The sequence below is a fragment of the Chlorocebus sabaeus genome, chromosome 4, assembly GCF_047675955.1.
Source record: "Chlorocebus sabaeus isolate Y175 chromosome 4, mChlSab1.0.hap1, whole genome shotgun sequence".
NCBI lineage: Eukaryota > Metazoa > Chordata > Mammalia > Primates > Cercopithecidae > Chlorocebus > Chlorocebus sabaeus.
In genome coordinates, this window is record NC_132907.1 from 58,698,593 (window position 1) to 58,721,723 (window position 23,131).

The 23,131-nt window shown below is 38.3% G+C and overlaps 2 protein-coding genes and 1 long non-coding RNA gene across 17 annotated transcripts in view; 2 read left to right on the forward strand and 1 right to left on the reverse strand.

Annotated features, from left to right (window-relative positions):
- RANBP3L (RAN binding protein 3 like) overlaps positions 1-7,193 on the forward strand; it is a 52,605-nt gene extending 45,412 nt beyond the window's left edge. The window contains exons 12-14 of one of the 2 annotated variants that reach the window (XM_007961380.3): positions 151-293; positions 2,372-2,558; positions 4,122-7,193. In XM_007961380.3, the coding sequence (XP_007959571.1) occupies positions 151-293; positions 2,372-2,558; positions 4,122-4,165 (374 nt within the window). In that variant the 3' untranslated portion in view covers positions 4,166-7,193. The remainder of the gene's footprint in view (positions 1-150; positions 294-2,371; positions 2,559-4,121) is intronic. The other variant, XM_007961383.3, reaches the window with a different exon arrangement.
- LOC103215140 (uncharacterized) overlaps positions 1-11,986 on the reverse strand; it is a 170,259-nt gene extending 158,273 nt beyond the window's left edge. For 7 of the 10 annotated variants that reach the window (XR_012092794.1, XR_012092793.1, XR_012092791.1 and 4 more), the window contains exon 1: positions 11,760-11,882. This is a non-coding gene — a long non-coding RNA (uncharacterized lncRNA). The other 3 variants (XR_012092800.1, XR_012092795.1, XR_012092799.1) reach the window with 3 other exon arrangements.
- NADK2 (NAD kinase 2, mitochondrial) overlaps positions 11,642-23,131 on the forward strand; it is a 45,186-nt gene continuing 33,696 nt past the window's right edge. For 2 of the 5 annotated variants that reach the window (XM_007961387.3, XM_007961388.3), the window contains exons 1-2: positions 11,642-11,821; positions 22,127-22,215. Coding sequence is in view for 2 of the 5 variants with exons in the window: in XM_007961385.3 (XP_007959576.2) it covers positions 12,150-12,449; positions 22,127-22,215 (389 nt within the window). In the remaining 3 variants the exon portion in view is untranslated. Of the gene's footprint in view, positions 11,822-11,851; positions 11,956-12,127; positions 12,450-22,126; positions 22,216-23,131 lie in introns of those variants that run through there. The other 3 variants (XM_007961385.3, XM_007961386.3, XM_007961390.3) reach the window with 2 other exon arrangements.

Consider the following 23,131-nt stretch of genomic DNA (forward strand, 5'->3'; position numbering starts at 1 on the left):
TGAAAACCAAGTTATAATCTAGTCAAATCACAAATTAGTATTGAATCTACAGTCTGAAAAACAACTACAAGATTTATTTTGCTTTGGAAAATGGTAAATTCCTCTGTGTCAACTGTTCTGTGGCCTGATGTAGTCAACTTCCTATTTTAGTTATGCGCAATCAAGGCAGTTTAAGGCTGATCCTCAATAGCAAACTCTGGGCCCAAATGAAGATTCAAAGAGCAAACCACAAAAATGTACGAATAACAGCTACTGATTTAGAAGACTATAGCATCAAAGTATTTTTAATTCAGGTAAGTGAGAAATTTCAGTGATAGAGGATTATCCTACTACATTAATAGATGTCTGCAATTACTAATTTGTTTTTTCATTTGTTATAATAATATGTACCATTGGCAAAAACAGCCATTCGTTATGTCTGTTTGTAGTATAAGACATAAATTTTATGTGAAATTCAGAAATTAACACCAAAGTCTATGTAATCAATTCGTACTCATTCCAAGACATTTGTGTGATACATGCCATCAAATCTCTACCCTTTACTACTGAAATTTTGTGAACAATCTTACTGTGTTACCAAAGTGACTATTGTCAGGAATGGTTCCCAGGAAGAGGTTAGCAGACTTTGAAGCCTAATGCTTATCCTGCAAGCTGAGATTGAAAAAAGGCTTTAGGTCACTGGAAAAGAACCAGTGGGAAATGGAAAAATACAGAGCTAGCAAGTTAAAACAACCAGTCCAACAGCAAATTCCAATTCTGGACATGAGTAAATCTCCAAGGTAACAGGATGGGAGCACAGCTTTAGCTGTTCCTGGCAGAGGAATACTTGACCTCAAATACAAGATCTAGACCCAAGAGAGCTGGCAAGAATAAAGCCTTAAAAAAACAAAACAAAACCACAACCTCCCCCGCAAAAAAACTAGATTTCCCCATGGACCGACTGGAGAAGACTGATTACCCAAGTTCAGGCAGAAGGTGACAATACAAATAAATTGGTTTCCATGTAGTAATATGGAAAAAAAGTTTGCAGGTGCCCATGATGAAAATCCAAATTTATTAGTTACCAGTAAGTGTACTGTTAGGTGTAAGTGATATTGAGTATTAAAATGTTCAGGTAAGATGATGTACAAACCGTATTTACCATTTAAGGTATTAATACTCTTGCCAGTCTTCTGGGCCAGATTCCCCCTTGGTTTTAGGTGGGAAGTAGCATGCCAGAGACTGAGCCTGTTAATCATGACTAGATTCCATCCTCAGAGATGGTCACTATTAACATTTTGGTCTTATATTTTAGTATATACATGGAACTGGGTATAAGTATATACACACATACATATATGTGGCATAGTGTACATACTGTATAATCTTTGGGAAAGCTACTTAGCCTTCTTTAAACTGATTTTATTCATCTGCAAAATGATGGTAACAATAGTACACTTTAGAAAAGCTGCTGAGATTAAAAAGCTAATATGATTGTGAAATACATATTTTACTTATCGATGTTAGTGTCTTCATGATATTAGTTTATTCTTCAAAAATTGTTTTAGTAGTTGAAAGAATTCTATTCTATTATGGACCATAATTTATTCCATTAATCCCACTAATGTGAATGACAAAACCTGGGATTCAACTTTCAGCCAATTGGCTGACTAGCAACTCAGACAAGTCATTTTACCCGTCTGAGCCATAATTTCCTCATTCATAAAGGGAAGAGGGAAACAAGCTATATTTAGTATCTGTGCTGCCTATATTTTGCTAATATAAACGAAATTAATAATGAACCCACAGTTTTACTGAAGGAATTGAAAAAAACAATATTTTAACAGTAAGTTATCCCAACTTTATTGTTACCATTTTTATATTTTCATATGAATAACAACCATTAAAATAGTGTAGAAAAATATTGAAAAGCAAGAACTTCTGATGTATTTATGGTACAATACCATAGACTGCTCTAATGAGCTCAGCATATCCACAAAGCTATGTAGTTTGGAGGAATGTCCAAGCAAAGTGATGGACAGGAAATGGAAGTCTTTTTTCTCTGCAAGCCTACAATTTTCTACAGTGAAAATAGTGAAGGAGGGATGGTCTTAACTAATTTAAATTCAAATAGAAATTTTATATAACAAAATTTCACTCTCTCAATTTAAAATGTATACATTGGGATTGCTTATAAAAGTATACATTTTAGGACGCAATTTAGTTCAAGATTGTCTTTTTACTGCTTAATTTTTAGGGTTGTTAGCACCTATGTACCAATTTGTAGATTTATGCCATGTAATTCCTTCCTTATTAGTAGTGAAAGATTAAAAATCTGTAAAATGTAGCTAACATTAATGATTTTCTTAACAATGTAATGTTCCTCACGCAGGCCAGTGCCAAAGATACAGCATACTTGTATGCAGCAATACATCATCGTCTTGTTGCACTTCAAAGCTTCAGTAAGCAGAAAGATGTCAATCAAGCTGAAAGCCTGTCAGAAACAGTCCAACAATCGAACTGCGAAAGCTGTGATGAGAATGAGGATGATTTCATTCAAGTCACTAAAAATGGATCAGGTAAATAGCTTTTGTTTTGTTAGGTCAGAGGCATGATCCTCATATATTAAGTAGATTTTTTTAACAAGTGGAACTGCTCTGTTTAAAGTCAGTGGTGGCTAGAGCCTTAGTTGTTTGGATCTGAGGAGTGGGTTTGAAAATCACTGTCTTCTATAAGTGGTCTTCATTTTATCAAGTCAGCCTCATGGTGATGCGTATGTCATTTGCTTATAAACTGCATAAAAAACTACTACATTGCTACCCTGAAATTAACCCTTCATTTTTATTTCTCTTCACTTACTCTCATTTTATTATTGGCTATAATAGGAAGAAATAGAAATACATATAGTGAGTCCACCTGGTACACTTGGCTTGATACGCTGAAAATTCTGTTTATTCTCTTTTTAGAATTTGACTGCTTATAAGAATAACTAGATTGTACAAATACTATTTTCAAGGACCTATTTTGTCTAGGGGAAAAAGTACTATTTCTTTTATTGTATCAAGATTCACAAATAAAGTAAGGTTGAAGTGGAACCAGTGATAAACAGATTGTTAGGTTTTAGTGCTTATCTTGATATATGGATTTAAAACTAATATTCATACTTTGGAGAAAAACAATGTCAAACATAGTAAGCTCAACTTTGTTATATAGATGTAATTATTCCAATAAAGTCATCCAAGTGTTTTCACTAACAGTTTCACTTAGTCCTGAATTCTTGTTTTACAGAGGACTGAGTAATACAATTACAATGATAGTGTGGTAACAAGCATTTTTTTCAACTCTTAATCATTTTGAAATATTAAAGCTGCTTTAATCATACATAACTTAAGAATCTATCAAAGAACGTGCATAGCTGGATGAAATATCTTCCTTTGCTTACTATTAAAGCTATAATCAAAATGAAAAATACACAAAACATGCAGATCAGTATTATAACCTGCTTGACCTAGTGATTCAGAGAACTAAGTTAATATGATTTTTCTTGCTACTTTAAGCAAATCTATTAAACAAATGGTTTATTAGTCTCTAAAGCATATAAAATAAATAAAAATTCTTTTATTTTATTATAATGTTTACACTGCCAACAATAAAATGGGGTCTATCAGAGAACTAGTTGGTACACATTAACAATGTCAATTTGAAATAAGGATTAAATAGCAAATTGTCTCACGAACTAATGACACGTGCTTATGATGTCTATATTCTGTTATATTGAATTTTAGGAAAGGGGTGCTATGTAACTATCTTAATAAAAAAACAATGAAAATAATGCAAAGCAAATGTCAATCATATGAACCCCCTTTCCCTTGCCATTTTTTCCCCTTTTCACTTAGTATCTTCTCCAGGAGGCATTAAAAACAAATGCTAAAATGTTATGGAAGCAATAAAAGGTCTAATTTTTTGTAGTTTGTTGCTTATAAATTATCTAAAAGAGAAATGTTACTTGTAAAAATGTATATTCTGCAGCTTTTATTTCATCACCAACGAGTATATTCATTAATATTCATATTTAGTTGCATTCAATATTAAAAATCTACCCTAAATATTGTATAATAAAACCTTTTAAATTTATATCACAGATCCTTCTAGGTGGACTCACAGACAGTCGGTTGCCTGTTCATGAATACTACCTGCTATAAACATGACATCTACAAAAAGAGGGTTCACCCTACTGAAAATACTAAACCACCCTAACTAATGAGAAGATTCTATTCATTCCTTGAAGAGTTTTTATAGAAAAGTTTAAGAAATGTAATTTGTTACAATTAACATTTTTATGTTTTACATTTTACATTTTGATTATTGTGCAGAAACTGACAGAATTTTAAAAAATAAATGGACTTCAGAAGTTCAAAATTTATCATTTTTGAAGAAGTTTATTTAGAATAGGATTTTATAACTAATTTGGATGCTTCATCACATTGATGGATATAATACTCAGAATTATAAATTGCTACATTTGATAAATACCTACCAAAATGTTTATTTTTTTCAGTCATACACTGACCATAAAACAAATATTTTACTAAATTTCCAGAGTCATTTCTTTGAAAAACAGTATAGTTGCATCATAACATTTCACTAAATCCTATTTATCTTCTGGAAATGTATATTTTAATTTTAGCTTTTGGATTTCCTAAATATGATAAGCTTATATATTCATGGTATGAATTTCTTTAAAAAGAGCATCTGCTCTTAGACTTGTATCTGTTGCATCTTGTCAATGCTTGACTCACGGTCAGCATCCATTAGTTGTTAAACGAATAAATAAATATAATACATTACCTATGTATCAAAAAGCATGTATAAGAATTCCAAATATGTTAACTTGTTCTACTTTGTTTTATTTATGTAATTACATTTTCATTAATACTTTAGTAGGTATGGCTGTATAGAGAGAAAAACAAATGTATCATATATAGCCAAATGAATCTTTTTAAATGCTATTATTATAGTAGGCTACAGTAATTTCAACAATTTTGCAATAGAGTTTTGATCCTCTTCTTTGAGATTTGTTTCACAGACACCTCATGAATCACACAAGAAAATTAGTCTCAGTACTTATAGCCCTACTTCATTTTTCAATTCAGTTTTATCACATCATGGCTTCAAAGTGACTTTTGATTGTGACCCCTAAACAATTCTCTGATTAGGGGACAAGAATTCATAATTCCAAAATGTTTCCGAAAATGTTCTGAACAATGACAACATATTTGGAATGAGGGTATAATTTCACTAAGTGATACTTCAAAGAACAATATTCATTTGGATATGCGAACACACACTTTCAAGTTATATTACTGTACTGCCATGCCTGTTATAAAATAATAAAAATATAAGTATTTAAGTCAAACCTCAGCTACTGCCTGAAAGTTTAGCATATGAAAGTTAAATGAACTCTTTTAGATTATGATTTAGTTAGTATAATTGTTCATTTTGTCCTTCCTTATAACTGAGAAAGCGTAACTTAATGTAAGGTAACTACTGAGAGAGGCCCATTCATTCTTCCAGTGATTCTAGAAGAAATATGGCACATAATATCCTTTACTTCTAAATAAAGGAGTCAATGACTCAGAAAATAAAGAGGAAAAATAAAGTTAATGCGAGAGAGATGAAGAAAAGATAGAAGGGAAAAAAGAGACATAGTATGAAAGAAAGGACAAAACGAATGGACAACAGAAACACTCTTTAAAAATCAAGAAGTGACTCTGATGTGGAACACACTCAGCAAAAAATTTTCATTAGAAACATAACACAGAGAGATATTTGGAGAAGATAATAAAGCACTGGTTCTCTTTTATTGTAAGATCTTAGCTGATGTGGGAACATTGTGATTGCACTATCAATTGCTAAAGTGAAGAAGAGAACAAATAACTTTATTTATGTATTTTGTTTGTTTGTTTTTTAGACAGAGTCTCGCTCTGTCACCCAGGTTGGAGTGCAGTGGTACCACCTCGGCTCACTTCAACCTTCGCCTCCCGGGTTCAAGGGATTCTCGTGCCTTACTCAGCCTCCCGAGTAGCTGGGGTTACAGGCGCCTGCCATCACACCCGGCTAATTTTTGTATTTTTAGTAGAGACGGGGTTTCACCATGTTGGCCAGGCTGGTCTTGAACTCCTGATCTCAAGAGATCCACGTTGCCTCAGCCTCCCAAAGTGTTGGGATTACAGGCGTGAGCCACTGTACCTGGTCATCATTATCCTTTTGACATGTTCATCCTTGTCACCACGCTAAGGTAGAGATAAAGCAGTATCTTCTCAATGCTTGAAACATTTTAAGTTAAATTCATTCTATGATTTTCTTTAGATTTCTCTGCATATATCAATGGAAAAAATTAACTACCTTAATTTCTGATCTATATAGAAATTCCAGTGCAACAAAACCAAATATAGGGTTAGAATATCAGGAAAGCAAAGAAAGAAGTGAAAATTCCCAGATTATGAAATGGAAAAGAACAGAAACATGATATTTAGCTCACAACTCTTTCAACCCGCTTTCTATACACTCCATTATTCTTAGAATTCTTACACAAATATTTAGTACAATTTTGGAGGAATAGTAGAAACATTTTATGGCTTTTCCTTGTCCTGTATCTTCACCTAGCCTTCTTCTTTTCAGCTTTCCTATGTCCTTTCTTCCCCTTTTATAAGGAGAAGTTGTACAATAACATCAGTTGTACAATAACATCCATTTTCATAAGTTATTTAGGTAGATCATTTCGAAGTATACATTTTTGATTTCCAAAACAGCTGTTTTTAATTAAAATTTAATTAACTATTTATGTCATTATATATCTTTTGTTAAGACAACCTTAACTTTCTTCTCTTTTAATAAGATTTTACCCAACTGTTTACCCTAATTATAGACAATTAAAATGTTCTCTTAAAAATATATTATTTTCCATCCATTACTGCCAAAGCAAAGAACGCTTTTTCGCCAGAATACATCCTATACAGCAGTGGTAACCAACCTTTTTGGCACCAGGGACTGGTTTTGTGGATGACAGTTTTTCCACAGGTTAGGGGGTGGGTAGGGTGGGGTGGTTTTGGGATGAAGCTGTTCCATCTCAGATCATCAGGTATTAGAGTCTCATATGGAGCGTGCAACCTAGGTGCCTTGCATGAGCAGTTCACAGTAGGGTTTGCATCCTATGAAAATCCAATGCTGCCTCTGATCTGACAGCAAGCAGAGCTCAGACAGTAACGCAAATTATGGGAAACAGCTGTAAATACAGATGAAGCTTCACTCCCTTGCCCGCCTATCCCCTCCGGCTATGTGGCTCGGTTCCTAACAGGCCAGAGACTGGTACTGGTCCATAGCTCGGGGGTTGGGGACCCCTGCTATACAGGTCTTAGAGTATTTAAATGTCATAAAAAGAGGTATATATGTCTTCCATAGAGTCAGAATGTACGCGAAGTGGGGGTGGGGAGGATTCTAGGGGTTGGGAATGATATATTTTAAAACCTCTGTAAATCTTCAAGTTGTGAATATCACAGTGATATATAATTTTTCCCATAAAATGTTGAGAACAGTTAAGCTTGCTTGAGATATGGCTATCACATGGTTGGTTAGATTCATTTACTAGAAAAGCACACCAGCCTCACCATAGATGAAGTTTGAGTTTAAAACTCAGTAACATTAAATCCATGAATGCCAGCAGTTTGGTTTGGGAGGGTGAGGTCGGTAGATTGCCTGAGCCCAGGAGTTCAGCACCAGCCCGGGCAACACTGCACAACACCCCATTTCTACAAAAATTTCAAAAAATTAGCAGGGTGGCTGGGCGTGGTGGCTCATGCCTGTAATCCCAGCATTTTGGGAGGCCGAGGCAGGCGGATCATGAGGTCAGGAGTTCTTAGGACCAGCCTGGACAAGATGGTGAAACCCCGTCGCTACTAAAAATACAAAAATTAGCCGGGCGTAATGGCACGGCCTGTAATCCCAGCCACTGGGAGGCTGAGGCAGAGAATTGCTTAAACCGGGAGGTGGAGGTTGCAATGAGTTGAGATCGTGCCACTGCACTCCAGCCGGGGTGACAGAGGGAGACTCCATCTCAAAAAAAAAAAAAAAAAAAAAAAATTAGCAGGGCATGGTGACACGCATCTGTAGTCCCAACTACCTAGAAGGCTGAGGTAGGAGGATCGCCTGAGCCTGGGAGTTTGCGGCTGTGTTTGCCACTGCACTCCAGTCTAGGTGATAGAGTAAGACCCTGTCTCAAAAAAAAAAAAAAAATTTGTAAACTATTTTTTTACACTGGAAGGAAGAATTATTGAAATGATTAGCCAATGTTTAGGCTAATCAAGACTTGATATGGATAAGTTTTCTAACAATTAGAGTATTACCAAGATTTCTTAATTTGTACCAATCTAGTGGATATAAAATATTATTTCACAATGATATTATTAGTATTTCTCTAATTTCTAATAATGTTATCTTTTCAAGTATTTATTCACTGTTTGTGTTTCTTCTAAAAAATGCCTGCTCACGCCTGGGGTGCGGTGGCTCACGCCTGTAATCCCAGCATTTTGGGAGGCTGAGGTGAGTGGATCATGAGGTCAGGAGATCAAGACCATTCTGGCTAAGACAGCGAAACCCTGTTTCTACTAAAAATACAAAAAATTAGCCTGGCATGGTGGGACACACCCGTATTCCCAGCTACTCAGGAGGCTGACGCAGGAGAATCGCTTGAACCCGGGAGGTGGAGGTTGCAGTGAGCCGAGATTGCGCCACTGCACCCCAGTCTGGATGACAGAGCGAGACACTATCTCAAAAAAAAAAAAAAAAAAAAATCACAATTTTTGCAAAGCTAATTGTGTCATTTTCTCCTTTGGTTGCCTTCTAATATATGCAGGATAAAAGACAAGTTCCTAAGCATGGATTTAACACTTTTCATTGTCTTTACCCTTGTCTACCTCTCTAGCCTCACTTCCCAGTGTTGTCTGCCTCTCTCTAAATTCTCTAAAAATTCAAAATTGCTAGTTCATTGCTTCTATGCATTTGTTCATGGTGTTTCTTCTGTGGAATTTCCTTCTCATTCTTGCTGATAATGGCTAATATTGTATTCATCATTTAAGGCTTAGCTCTTCACATTTCCAGAAAGCCTTGTCTAACTCTTCTTAGGCTGACTTAAGACCTGCTCCTCCAAATTTCTATAGCACTCTGTGTATAACTCCATCACTGCATAGACTTTAGGCTCCTCAAGGGCATGGACGCTTTTTATCATTTCATCTGTAGCACCTAGCAGGATGCCTGGCCTACAGTGACACTCAAATGTAATTTAATCTCCATGAATGTGTGTTACATGTATAAGATTTAAGAGACATTATCTAAAAGGAAACTAGATAAGGATTGGAAATTCAGGAGAAAGATCTGGGCTAAAGATGGCAGTAATAGCTGAGGTCATGAAAGGGGCTACTATTTGCCGGGTGTGTACTGTGTAGTGGGGACAGTGCTAGGCATCTGTCATATATTCACAATTTTACAAGGTAGCAATTATATTTTATAAATGCAGAAGTAGGCTCAGGAAGGTTAAACAACCAGTTCAAGTTTCACAAAGCTAATAAACAATAAAACTGGGATTTGAACCAAGATCCTTCCATTACACAACACTGAATGAACTCAGGAATGTGTGTGTGTGACAGAGAGAGAGAGAGAGAGAGAGAAGGACGAAGAAGAGGCAGAAGAAGAGACAAGGAGACGAGGACAGAAGACATCTTGGAGATGGGTTTAGGAAGAAGTCAAAAAGGGACATAGAAATGGGAGAAACACTGTTAGGGACTGGTGTGTTGGGAGACAGTAAAAGATTTCAAGAAGAAATGATAACCATTTCAAATTCTTCAGAAAGATCAAGCAATTAAAGGACTGAAAAAAGTATTTTGAGTTCCAACAATATCTTTTGGCCACCTTGGAAACACCAGTAATTAGCAAAGTAGTGGGGAGAAGCTAGTGTACAACAGGTTGAGGAATGACTAGGAGGCAGGGATGTGACAATGATAAACAAGACTACTCTTTGGAGAATCAGCTATAAAGGTAAGGCAGGCAATATGTAAAAACCAAGGCTTGGAGGTTGTTTTTTTAAGAAAAACTTTTAAGATGTCATAGACATGAGCATATTTAAATACTGAAGAGGTAAACTCATTTGGGAGGGAAAATTCAAGATACCTGGGAGAGAATGCCTTCAGAAAGCACATTTTTTAGGAGGTGGAAGATGATATGCAAAATAACTATGGACAAAGGCCTATTCCAACTGAGATGTCAATGCATATGTTTGTAGCCGAAGTGAGAGAGCCAAAAATCTGGGTTTTTAATCTGTGAAGTGGGAAGAAATGAGGTCTGAGATTTCAAATATGAGCAACAAAACTCAGACTTTGATCCCAAACAGTTTCTCCCTACTCATTTTTTTTTTCTGTCGAATGGATCAATTAACATTCCCCTATTCACCCTGGCCTCAAACCTAAGTGTCATCTGTGATTTCTCCCTTTTTTCCCCTTCCTAATATCTAATGAAGTTTAAAATAGTAAGACTACAAAGGAGTCTGAGTATAGTTATAGATGTTAACTCTAGAAGTTCAGGTTATTAAGGTTGTTACACTACACGTCACTATAAGCAGCTGCTGTGAGGCAAAGTTCTTGGTGAGAATGGGTCAGTGGCAGAACTGTACCAAGTAAACACCTATCGGGCTTCATTGTGCATGCTCCCAGTCCAATACACTACCTGGAACACAGCAGACACACAGCGGGAACCAACGAATGAACGCTGGTGCTGGTGGGCCCGTGAGGAGAGTCACAGATTCACGGAATCGATTTGGACTTGGTAGAACCTTGGGGTCACCTAACCTCCTTTTTACAGATGAGGAATCTGAGGCCCAGAAAGATGAAGTACCTGCCCAAAGTCCAGAAGCGACTTAGCGCCAGAACTACAAAGGAGCAAACACAGTGCCAGGGGAAGGGGATCTAGGGAGCTGCAGGAATTGAACAGCAGAATGTGCACTGCCATTTGGTTTCCCCCTTACAATGGGACGTTTCCTTCTGTTCTCATCACACCCCAGCCCTGGTCCTGGTCCTGATCACTCCATGGGTCATTATCCCAACAGCATCCTGTCCTCCTCCTCTTGCCTCCCAAGCTACCCAACATTCCCAAGCCAGATCAACAGTCATCAAACATTGCTTTAACTCACTCCATTCCAGTTAAAAGCTTTCAAATAATTCCAACCTATAGGACAAAGTCCAAATAACTAACATTCTTAACCCCGCGCTCTAGTCCTGCCTACTTTCAACCGTCGCTCCTCGTGGAGAAATGCTCCATTCTGCCAGGCTCCCCTACCCATCATCCTCCAAGTTCCTTAGGCCTCTTCGTGCCAGGTCACGCACACGGTGCAGTAGGAGCCGGGTCCCCCTCCTCAGCCCCCAGCCCGGCCCTGGACACACCAGCTATCACACGCCCTGGTCAAATGAACCAACGGGCACGTGGTCGGCCTGCAGAACAGAACCCGAGCGAGGACATGCCCGGAACCTGCCTTCCCGCCAGTGGCTCAAAACCCCGCCCGCAGGCCCCGCGCCGCCTCAGACCGGATCCAGCTGGATTCCTCAGAGCGGCGCAACCTCCTAACAGAATTCTACCTCTTTCCCGGCCGCAGCAAATGGCGCTGCCCCTCTGGATCCGGAGCCGCCGCGGGTTCTGATTGGCCCATAGAGTTAGCCTGGGGGCGGGAGAAGAGCTACCTCAGGGAAGCTTGTGGAGCTGGGAGGTCGTCCCCGGGCGGCGAAGCGGCCATTACGCAGGCGTGAGTGAAACGAATAAACAAACAAACAAAACCCACTAGCCCGAGGTCTCCATTTCTTCCCCGCCCACCTTTCCCCCGCGTGGGGTCTCCGGTTTCCCAATCGCCACGCTTTCCCCGCCTTCGTCAACGTCTGGGTACGTCCCCCTAGCCGCGCTGGCCACGCACGTCCCGGCACTTAACCTCTGCCCGCCCGGCGCGAAGTTAGAGGCCGGGGTTGCGCGAGCAGCGCGCACTCCGGGCGGTGGGGAGCGGAGACAAGGAGCCGGAGCCGGAGCCGGAGCCCGAGCCCGAGCCCGAGCCCGAGCCCGCGGCCGCGGCCTGGCCCAGGATGACTTGCTACCGAGGCTTCCTCCTGGGCAGCTGTTGTCGCGTGGCAGGCGGCCGGGCGGCGGCGCTGCGGGGACCGGGTGCGGGAGGCCCCGCCGCGCGGCCCCGGCTGGGCGGTGACGGTGGCGGCCGGCGGCATCTGGGGCAGGGGCAGCCGCGCGAGCTGGCGGGCTGTGGCAGCCGCCCGGACGGCGGCTTCCGCCCCTCCCGGGTGGTGGTGGTGGCCAAAACCACCCGGTACGAGTTCGAGCAGCAGCGGTACCGTTACGCGGAGCTCTCGGAGGAGGACCTGAAGCAGCTGGTGGGTCCTGGCTCGGCCCCGCTTCGCTCCCGTGCTCGGCCGGGGCTCTGGTGGCTGCTGCGCCCCCTCGGGCGAGACCTCTCGGGACAACTCTTCCCAGGGCACCGCAGATGCCCGTCCTCCCTCTCTCGCGGCCCCCAGGTCCTCTGGTTTCTCCCTGGGTCCTCTTTGCCTCTGGGCGTGCGTGCGAGGGAGAGGCAGGGCCGGGGAGAGGGAGAAGGGTAGTATTCGTGCAGGGACTTCCGAGGCAGGGGCGCCGCGGGGAGGGCGAAGAGGGGCTGCCGAGTGGTCTCATAAGAGTGAAGGGTTTGGGGATTCGTTGGTGCCCTCGCCGACCCCGCCCTCGTTCGCTGGTTGGGTCCCACTCCAAGAAAGTGAGCCGTGACCTGAGGGCTGGACGCCCGGCGAACGGCTCCCCAGGACGCCCCGAGAAAGGGGGCCCGGGGCGCCGCTGAGAGCTGCAGGGGGAAAAGGGCCGAAACTGCCGCGGACACACCCCCTTTTACTCTGCAAGACTGCGAGGCCTAGGGCACTCCGGAAAGTCCTTCAGCCTGAGCCTTTTCCTTGCTGTAACGTGGTCGTTGGACACCTACCAGCTTGTTTTAAAAGCACAGGTCTTTGGTGCTGAGTAGGGAAAGGGAGAAAATGTGACTTGTATATATACGTTTTTAAGGGGAAATGTCAGGACAAGGGGCTGGTATACTGGGTAGTGTGTGAAATAAAAAGCCTGCGACTCTTGTGCAACAATATCTCCACAATAGACCATATTTGATACGTTTATTAGTATATATGCAAAAAGATACAAATCCAAGAGAAAAACCAGAGTTTGAATCTTCCTGTTGTCAACCCCCGCCCCCCCAACACTTTAAAAACAATTTCTGATGCCATACCCCCATCCACCAACTTTAGGAAAAGGAGAGTGCCCGGTGCTACCATGAGCAATATGTCCGGAAAAATCTCTTGGAAATCTCTTAATTGTTGGCGCTGTGCACCAAAAGGTTTTGGAATTAATTGCACATAACTAATTTAGTTTAATTCTGTGCAAGACAAGACAACCTGTTGGAAACCTCTGGTATCGTGTGATCTTAGCGAAGTTATTTTTTTGTAGAGGCGTCAAAATGAAATTATAAATCATCTTTGCTTAAGTGCTGAATCTGTTGTCAACATTAAACATCCTGCTTCTTTGTTGGGTTTATTGAAGAGGGCCTCTGCATTCACCTGATGGGAGTCTAAATTTGTAGATTTGTTTTCTGTTTCCTGAGTGTTTGAAAATGACTGTTTATAGAATACACTTGCATCATTTAAAGAATAAAACAGTTTGAACAGGAGGCTAGAGTAGTTGAGTTTGTGTTAGGGAGTGAAACTAGAGGTGAGGTATGGACTAGTAATGTCATAAGAAAGCACAGTGTTACTATTTGGGGAAAGTGGTATGTCCTTTGGGTTGTACTAATTTTGCAAAGTCTAGCTTGTAGAATTTGTCAAATGCCATGTATGCATGAATATGTGCATACAGTTTTATCGAAGCTTCCCACAACAATTTAAAATAGCTCACTTGGCATGTTTAAAGTGTGGGATTAAGAGTGAAGAGCTCAGTTCTAGGCCCCTGGTTCTGTGTGGTTAACTTCCTATGTGTGTTCTCCGGGCCTCATAGGTGGAAATGATACTTCTTGTGTAGTACTGTCCGTTTTCAAAGTGCTCCACCTAATTCAGTATGTGAATTGCTGAAGTTGTACCAGATAGCCTCCAAGGTCCTTTACAGTGCTGGCATTTTGAAACTGTGGATAACGTTTTCAAGGCCTCAAGAAAATGGGTGACATCTCAGGATTAACTCTTGGACCTCTGAACTAGATTGCCACTTCATAAAAAACTTTTAAAATGTAGGGAAAATCAATAAGTCTTAAAAAGTCAAACTACCTAAGTGTACCCATTCTGAGTGGAGAAATCTCTAATAAGGTAAATATTTGTCTATTGCTAGGTAATGCTGTTTGGGATAAGCCAGCTTTGAAGTAAAACTCCTGGGACTGTAGAATATACAGTTTTGTAATTGCCAGGCATTGGAATAGTTTTTGTTGATGTTGTTGTCATTACAGTTTTATTGGATAAGTTCCTTACTGATTTGAATTTGTGTTATAGTTTATATCAAGGCCCGTACTCAGAGTGCAATAGCATTAGTTGTAGCCCAGATGAGAGATTATTAATAGGCCAAAGAATACTGGGCTGTGTGAAGTTGTCCTAAAATGGGATTCTGTAATAGGAGTGATAAGATGATAAGTATTATTGGTTATATTGCTGGGGTAAAAAATACTAAGTTATGTGAATCATGTGAATTGGATATAAAAGAAAGTGGCCAAGTGTTTGAGTCTCACCATGGCTGCTGTGTCTATAGTGTCATGGTAACTTGGTTTTTTGTCAAAGCATTCTCTTTTGTTGTGGTGGTGGTGGTTTTTTTTTTTTTTTTTTTTTTTTTATGTAAAACAGGTCTGTATTAGGCTGTTTGTTAAAATGCAAATGGAAGATGAAGGATAGAGTGCCAGTATAATTTTATACCCTGAAGGCTGATGATTTTCTAACTTTGTAGAAATGTAAACAATTACAGGAAATATTTTTTAGTTGATAAGGCATGCACAGAATAGGTTTACATGCTTCAAGCTAGTCAAAGTTTTGACTTTTATTTACCCTTTCATATTGGTTACATTGCTTTATTTTAAAATCTTGTCTTTTTCCCCATTGAGTGACCAGTGACTTATCTTGTGATATCAAATTTCTGGTCAAATATTTTAACTCTACTGTTTCATGACATTTCAAAAGCCAGTAAAACTATTACTACAATTTACTTGCTTCATTAAGAGACATAGCTGTTGGCAAATGTGGAACTGCTATTAACAGGGTCCTTAACACAAATTAGAACTCTAGATGAAACAGAACTGACTTGGAAAGGATTTTGACACCAGAAACATACCTCACTGGTCAAAAAAAGGTTTTATTTAAAGCTCTTTTTCACCTGTCACCAAGGATGGGGAACTGAATAAGGAAAAAAAAAATAGTTTAATATAGAACAAATAAGAAGTCAGCAGTTTCTACCCTCCTCTCCGTCATTCCAGGTCTCACAACTTGGCAACCCTTTTATTGGTGTCTACTTTTAGTTTTGTTTTCTAAAATTCAAAATGGGATAGAATAATTTCATTTAATAGTCTGCCGTGTTATTGGATTAAACTAGATGACTTGGAAGGTGTAGCACCTTGGATTTCCCTTTTGTTTTCTGAAGATTTTGTGGCTTAGGTTGTAGCACTTGGGTAGATAATACTTTTGCCACAGGGTATGCAATAAGTGTACCATGGTATAATTTTGTCAGGTGGTATACTTTTGCTACATTATATGCAATAAGTATATTGTATACAATATGATTATTAATCAAATAGCATGATTTGGAGTACTGCCGGAGCTTTCTAACTGAATCTTGCTCCTCTCAAATCTTCTAGACACAGACACCAGAGTGTCTATCTAAAGTGAGCATCTGGCCCTTTCCCTCTTCTGCTTAGAACTCCACAGAAGCTCCCTGTACCCTTTAGTCACCTAGAGTACTTGTTAAAATGCAGACACCTGAACCTTAGCCCCCAAGACTCTGACTCAGTTTGTGGAGAATTCCCAGACTTTGGTTTTCTGAAGTACACAGCTGACATTAATGACTCTGGCTGAATTCCAGGCATGTGTTTTATCCCTGGTTTGCACGTGGTCCCCAGTTACACTGAGAAACACGGTCATGGGCTCAAGTTCATGATCTTTAGAATGCCAGAAAAGTCCCTTCGTGAACTGGCTACCTCTTGAGCTTCACTTCTGATCACTTCTTGTCTTAAATTTCATATTCTGGCAATTTCAAACTGTCTTAATTTCCATTAGATGTTTTACTGATTTAGTTTAATTTATGGATCACTAGCACATAAAATGATTCAAAATGTAAAAGATACAAAATATTATACAATGAAAAGTCGTTCTGTTACTTGTCACTTGTCATTCAGTTTTGTCCCTGGAAGTAACTATTATCAATTTCTTGTGTTTTCTTCCAGAAGCAACCTATACCTACAAATCAACACAGTGAAATATTCTTTTTCTTTGCCTCATCTCTTTTTATTCAATGATAATATACTATTTAAGGTATTATGTGCCTTTTTTTTTTTTAGCCTAACAGCATTTGTGGAGATTGTCATAAAGAGCATTCTCATTCTTTTTAAAAACAGTGTGTATATAACTTTATTGTGTGTCCTAATTTATCTTCTGCTATTAAACACATTCTGAAATGAATAACATTTGTGTTTATATGCATGTAAATCAAGCTGTAAGACAAATACTTAAAGTTGAAATTGTTGAGTCAAAAGGCATGTGCATATACAATTTTAACAGATTTGGCCAAATTACTTCCCTTAGAGATTGTACAGATTTTTACTTTCACCAGCCCTGTACAAGGGGAATTGTTTTTCCATAAATAGTTTATCAAATTGTTGGGTCTTTGCCAACCTGGTGGGTGAAAGATGGTATTTCAGGGTGGTTGAATTTGCATCGCTCAGTGTCTACATGTCTACGTTTGTAGCCTCCTTTGATTTGAATGCTCTTCTTCCTCTATCCAATTCTTGTTTTGTTTTGTTTTGTTTTGTTTTTTGAGGTTTAGCTCAGACATTACTCTCTCAGGATGTCATCTTTGGTAACCTTGCTGTGCTTTTGCCTCTCTGTGGCTACCAAGATTGTGTTAGGCATTCTTCACTTCATAATACTTATCTGTGTTTATTTTCTTCTCTAGACTGTAAACTCTTTAGGGCAAGAATTGCATCTCCTTCATCATCCTCTCCAACCCCACACTTTCCACTAAAAAAAGTAGTAAGATCATTTTTAGGTCTTTTCTCCTTGAGGCTGGGACCAGCTTCCTTGTAGTCCAGGGTCAAGAGATGTGGACTAACAGTATAGATTTCAAGGTTACTGGGATATAGTTGGTAGGTCAGTTTCCTGGAGTGGGGAGATAACTCAGGGAAAATGAAGTGAGAGCAGATAAGAAAACCAAAGTTGGAACTTTGAGCAATACCAAGGGAGGAGGTCAACAGAATTAACAGAGGAATGCACAAATAGAGAACGATGGGGAAAATAAAGGTGATAGCCTGGGAGAAAGTAAGTGAGATAGAGGTGATCTAAGGTAAATACCAAATATATCTGAAGAAATCTTTAGGGTTCGATGCACTAGGTCTGATCATGTTAGGTAGATGGTTGACTATCTAGGTGTTAATTAGGTGCTGTTAACCTTTTTAAGGCAATTTTGAGTAACACTTAGAGTACCATTTAGTTAAATGTGTATGCTTTTCAGGGTGCCTAAATTATGCCTAGTGGATTTACATACTGAACTGTCATTGTCTCAAAAGTTTGTGCATTTATTATGTGTTAAATTTAAAAAGTCTCAACTCATTCCCTTATTAAGCTATCATAGAAATTACAGAGTGCAAAATAGCAATACTCAATAGTAAAACAAGCCTTAAAAATTTGTAATTGCAATAAATTTAGTTTTAGATAAGTAAAACTATCTGTGATAATTTAATAAAGGTGTTATAAACCATTTAGGTAATAGCATAACTTCACATCTGGATCTTAAAGTGTGCTAAATCTATCCATTCAAAATCTTGCTTTTTTTCCTTATGTGTCGTGTTTTATTTTAATATCAAAGCTGTGTGGAGAGACATGATCTTGGCTTTTGCAGATTCTGTAGGAGAAACTCTTGCTTATACTGAAATGTGTCTGTCTGTCTGTAGATCTCATGGAGTCACCTGCTTTTTCCAAGTGTCCTGGTGAATCTTTAATTATTTATTTATTTTAATGGAGAGAAGAATTAACAGGTTTTTGGGGAAAATATTATAGACTGTTACTAATAATGTTGTGTAACATTGCAGAGAATTGGGAATGTGTTCTGAATTTCAGTAATTTCTCTAACCTTTTAATGGTAAGACATTTTCTAAGAAATCATGTGTTCTTATTTTTGTCTGATTAAAGGAATGTTTTTAGATATTTGAAGTCATGTTATTTTCAAAGGTGTAGCAAGAAATTCTTACCAGCTTTTGCATATTCCTTTTAAACAAATATAATTATTGGACTTCACTACTCACTGGCTGTGGTGATTGAATGTGAGGGAAGAATTAAAGCCAGTTGCATAGTGATTTAAGCCTTTCTAACTGATGCTGTTTATTAAGTGATTTTCTTATTTTTTATCTGCCTTGTTTAGCCAGTTCATGTTAATAAAGCTTAATAGCCCAACCAGCAAGGTGTTTAAAGAAAATAAGAACTTACGTTCTCTAAATGAATGTTGAGCGTGACTTATTAGAAAATTAGTTCACAAGAAGAAATTTGAGTGGGAATAAGAATTTATGAACTGACATTTTTGCTTCAATGTTAAGTATTCTGATACTGACTGAACTTTGTATTTAGATTTGGAATTTTAGGAATTTTAGTATTGTTAGCAATCATAGAAAACTTGAAGTTTTTTGTTAGTTCTTCAGAACTTTTTCTCCCACAAATTCAGACCCTTTCGCCATCTCAAGCCAAAGTTCCCTAACAGTCAACTGCCAAGTATCTTATTTTCCCGGGGCTTGCTGAGAGCCAGAAAGTAAGCATAAAAGTTTCTGAACTCCCAGACTAGCATTTACAGGGCTTACATAGTAAGGTTTATGTGCTTTTTTCCTGGGTACATGTTCCATATTGTCCAAAGCAAAATTTGGAACATAAGGTAAAAAGTCTGGATAGGGAATTGAAGTATGAGGGCCAGCTGCTCTTGAAGTTTTATTTAAAGTAGAAGTGGTAAATTAGATGTAACTAATTCAAATACACAGTAAGCCTATTGCAGCTGCAAGGGCAGCACCAGCAGCAGCTGTTTCAGCAGTCCTGGCACCCCAATGTTAAAAAGAGTCAGAGTTAGGTGGAGGGATGGAAAGCATTCCAACAAGTACGAAGGAAGAGCTTGATGAAAATAGACCAAAGAGATTAGAGTGTAGGGAATGGGGAGGAAAACAGGTAGGAGAAAGGAGCAGAAGTCAGGTGGCATAAGCCTGAGAGTTGGTAGGGAGAATGCCATTTGTAGAGGGCATTAAGCTGAGGAAGAGACATGCTGTGGTCTGTCTGGTTTCTGTGTGGGGAATAATCTATAGGGCTCCAAGAGTGGAAGTAGGAAACCCCAGTTAGAGGCTTGTGCAGTGGTTCAGGTGTGAGATCATGAGTGGTAGAGGTGAAGAAAGAAAAGTGCTTGGATCAAACATAAGATCTAGTAATTGGATGTGGAAATAAGCAAAAATGGAGGCATCGGGTATGACTGTAGACTCTTGGCTTAAGCCATACTTGGGGAATTCTTGGGCCAGAAAATCAGGGGCTAGATATTGAACATGCTAGATATTGAATGAATAATAATAGTATTTAATTATTCAGTATCTGGCATGTTCAGTATCCAGCCCTCTAAATTTGGGGTGCCTGTTAGATATCCAAAGAAATATGTCAAATAAGCAGTTGAATAAATGTATTTGAAGCTTGGGAGATAGCAGTTGGGAATCATCGGCATCAGCATATAGATCTCTTTTAAAGCCGTGGAACTAGAGGTTGCCAAGGGAGAGGGTAGTGGTCCATACTCACTGAGAGGTGGTTAATGCAGTTTTAGTCAATCTGTAGCTGGGTAAGGATAGTGGTAATCTGAATATTAATGCTATGTTTGTCCATATTAAGAAACTCTAGTTTTTCAAACTTTACTGACTTGTGGTGATTTGTTGATTATTTTAAATGAAGGAATTTTCTAGTTATTATCATAGTCAGTGTTTTCCTTTAAAAAAATATTGACGTTGGTAGCTTAAAGTTTAATGAGGCTTTTGGCTAGGCATTAAACTTTGGCACAGGCTGTCTAATCTATTGTAGTATATCTTGGTGAGTTAACATTTTATTAATTAGTTTTCACAATAGCCAAATGCTTCCTCAGCTTCTCTTTTGTGAGAACATACAAAGATTACAAAGTGAGGGCAAAACTATTTAAAAACTCTTAACCCAGTAGTCACAGACAAAAGATAGGGAAGGTAGGTATCAAAATATTAACCCTTTTTGAGCCATAAGATTATATTTGATTTCAATTTTCTTTAAATGTGCATCTTCCATATTGTTAGTGTTATCTTTATAACCTTTAAAAAGTAAAATATGTATTAATATGCTGTCTAAGAAATAATTTTACTTTATAGTTCAGTAAGTAATTATGATTTAAAACAAAATATTTCAGATTGTATATTAGGCTGAGTGTGGTGGCTCACACCTGTAACCCCAGCTTTTTTGGAAGCCAAGGTGTGTGGATTGTTTTTTTGGAAGCTGAGATGTGTGGTCTCAAGGAGTTCGAGACCAACCTGGGCAACATGGTAAAACTCCATTTCTACCAAAAAAAAAAAATAACAAAAATTAGTTGGGTGTGGTGGTGTGCACTTGTAGTCCCAGCTGCCTGGGGGGCAGAGGTGGGAGGACAGCTTGAGTCCAGGAGGCGGAGGTTACAGTGAGCTGAGATCGCACCACTACACCCCAGCCTGGGCAACAGAGCCAGACCCCGTTTCAAAAATATATATATTTATATATATATATATGTAGTAGCTATTTGAAAAACTGATTTTGTTACATAAAGAGGAAAGGTATAAGCTGGGCACAGTGACATGTGCCAATAATCTCATCTACTTGGGAAACGGAGACAGGGGAATCAATAGAGCCTAGGAGTCCAGGACTAGCCTGAGCAACATAGCAAGGCAGCATCTCAGGAACAAAAAAAAAAAAAAAAAGGAAAGGTATAAAGGAATTCGGAGGAGCAAAAAAGTACAAATAACACACTTTTGAATTCTAGCATTCATTGTAGTGAACAAATTTCCTACTTGGTGATTAAATGGATGTTCATTAAGGACATTTCTGAACTTTTTTCTCTACATTTACTTATGGATTATTCATAAGAAATATACTTTTTAAAATTTTAGGGTGAGATAGTTATAAAATGTTACTCCAACTAGGAAAAATAATTCTTGAAGGATATATATATATATATAAAAAAAGTTACCCTTTCTAAGGGAGCTAGTCAGCCCTTTGTTTAGATTGCATAGGGTAAATTCCAAATAGAGTTTATAAATCTGAGAACAAGAGAGAAGCAAATCCAAGTGGAACAAAGGTCATCTAACCACCTCTACAAGTATTAGTTTATCTTTGGTCATCAGGTAGCCATATGCAATGTGTTAAAAAGTCATCAACACTGAGGCAGGAGAATGGCATGAACCCGGGAGGCGGAGCTTGCAGTTAGCTGAGATTGGGCCACTGCACTCCAGCCTGGGCGACAGAGCGAGACTCCGTCTCAAAAAAAAAAAAAAAAAAGTAAGTCATCAAAAAAATAAAAAGCTTAAGCTGTAAAACATAAGATATTGAGATCCTGGTAACTATATGATTCAGAAAACATAGTGCTGTATTTGGTATTAAAGCCAAATTATAATTTTCTGATATCAGGCTTTCTAGTTCAATTTGTACTGGTAGGTTTCACAGGTAGTTATTAAAATATATTTTCAAAAAATTGTATTTTATATGGGGCTTTTAAAAAACAATATTAGAGCATCATGTGTAATATATATTAGTAAAACAACATTTTTTTTGTTTTGATATAGCTTGCATTGAAAGGCTCTAGCTACAGTGGACTTCTTGAACGACATCATATTCACACCAAAAATGTGGAACATATTATAGATAGTTTACGGTAAGTTTGTGGGATTGGGTCTTGGGTTGGATTTTATATTCAGGACTTCCAGTTCTTATTTTGTACTAGCAGCCCATTCTTAGGCTTTTAGTGTTGATTGTTACTATAAAATCATTTTCAGAAAATTATATCGAGGTTAATGGATCTGATTTTATAGCATCTTTAAGGAAATATTTATTCTCTGAAAATGTCACAAGTATTTTCAATTATTTGATCTTCCAGAGAAATGCATTTTCTACAGAGTTAATTCAGTTACACAGCTGGCTTCAACTGTGTAATGTTTTATTTATTAAAACAGACTAGTGGATTATATGAGTGTTCATTGTAATAATATTTTTGAGTGATTGAAAATTATAGAAACTTCTGTCCAAAAATTACAGAAACTTCAGTTAATTCAGAACTAAACACAATTATGTGTGTACAAGAAGGTCAGTGTGAGAAACATGTGAATTACAAAGTGTTTCGTCACTGTTCCAGTGTCTGGTACTCAATGGATAGTTGTTGGATTTAAAATAACGGCCATTCAGTTTTATAGTTTAAAAAATCGTCACTCTAGGTGTTAGTCTTCTGGACCGTTTTTGTACTATGAATTTAAGCTTTAGAAGGAGTAGAGAAAATGAAATTCTAACTAATACTACTATTCACTAGTGGTTATAAAAGCTTTTAAAGCACATGGAGATTTGGGATATAACTTTTGATTTATTCATATGCTTCCTTAATTATCATAGTTAATTGGCTGTTGTAATTAAATGATAACAACGATAATGCTATAAAGCTCCATGTATATTTGCTTATAAGACACAAATTTGTTTATTTTACATCTCTGTTGTAATCATCTGCCTCTCAGAAAACATACCCCTGTTATATATATATTATTAGTGGAAATTTCATATAACCTTTCCTTTTTTTTATCCTA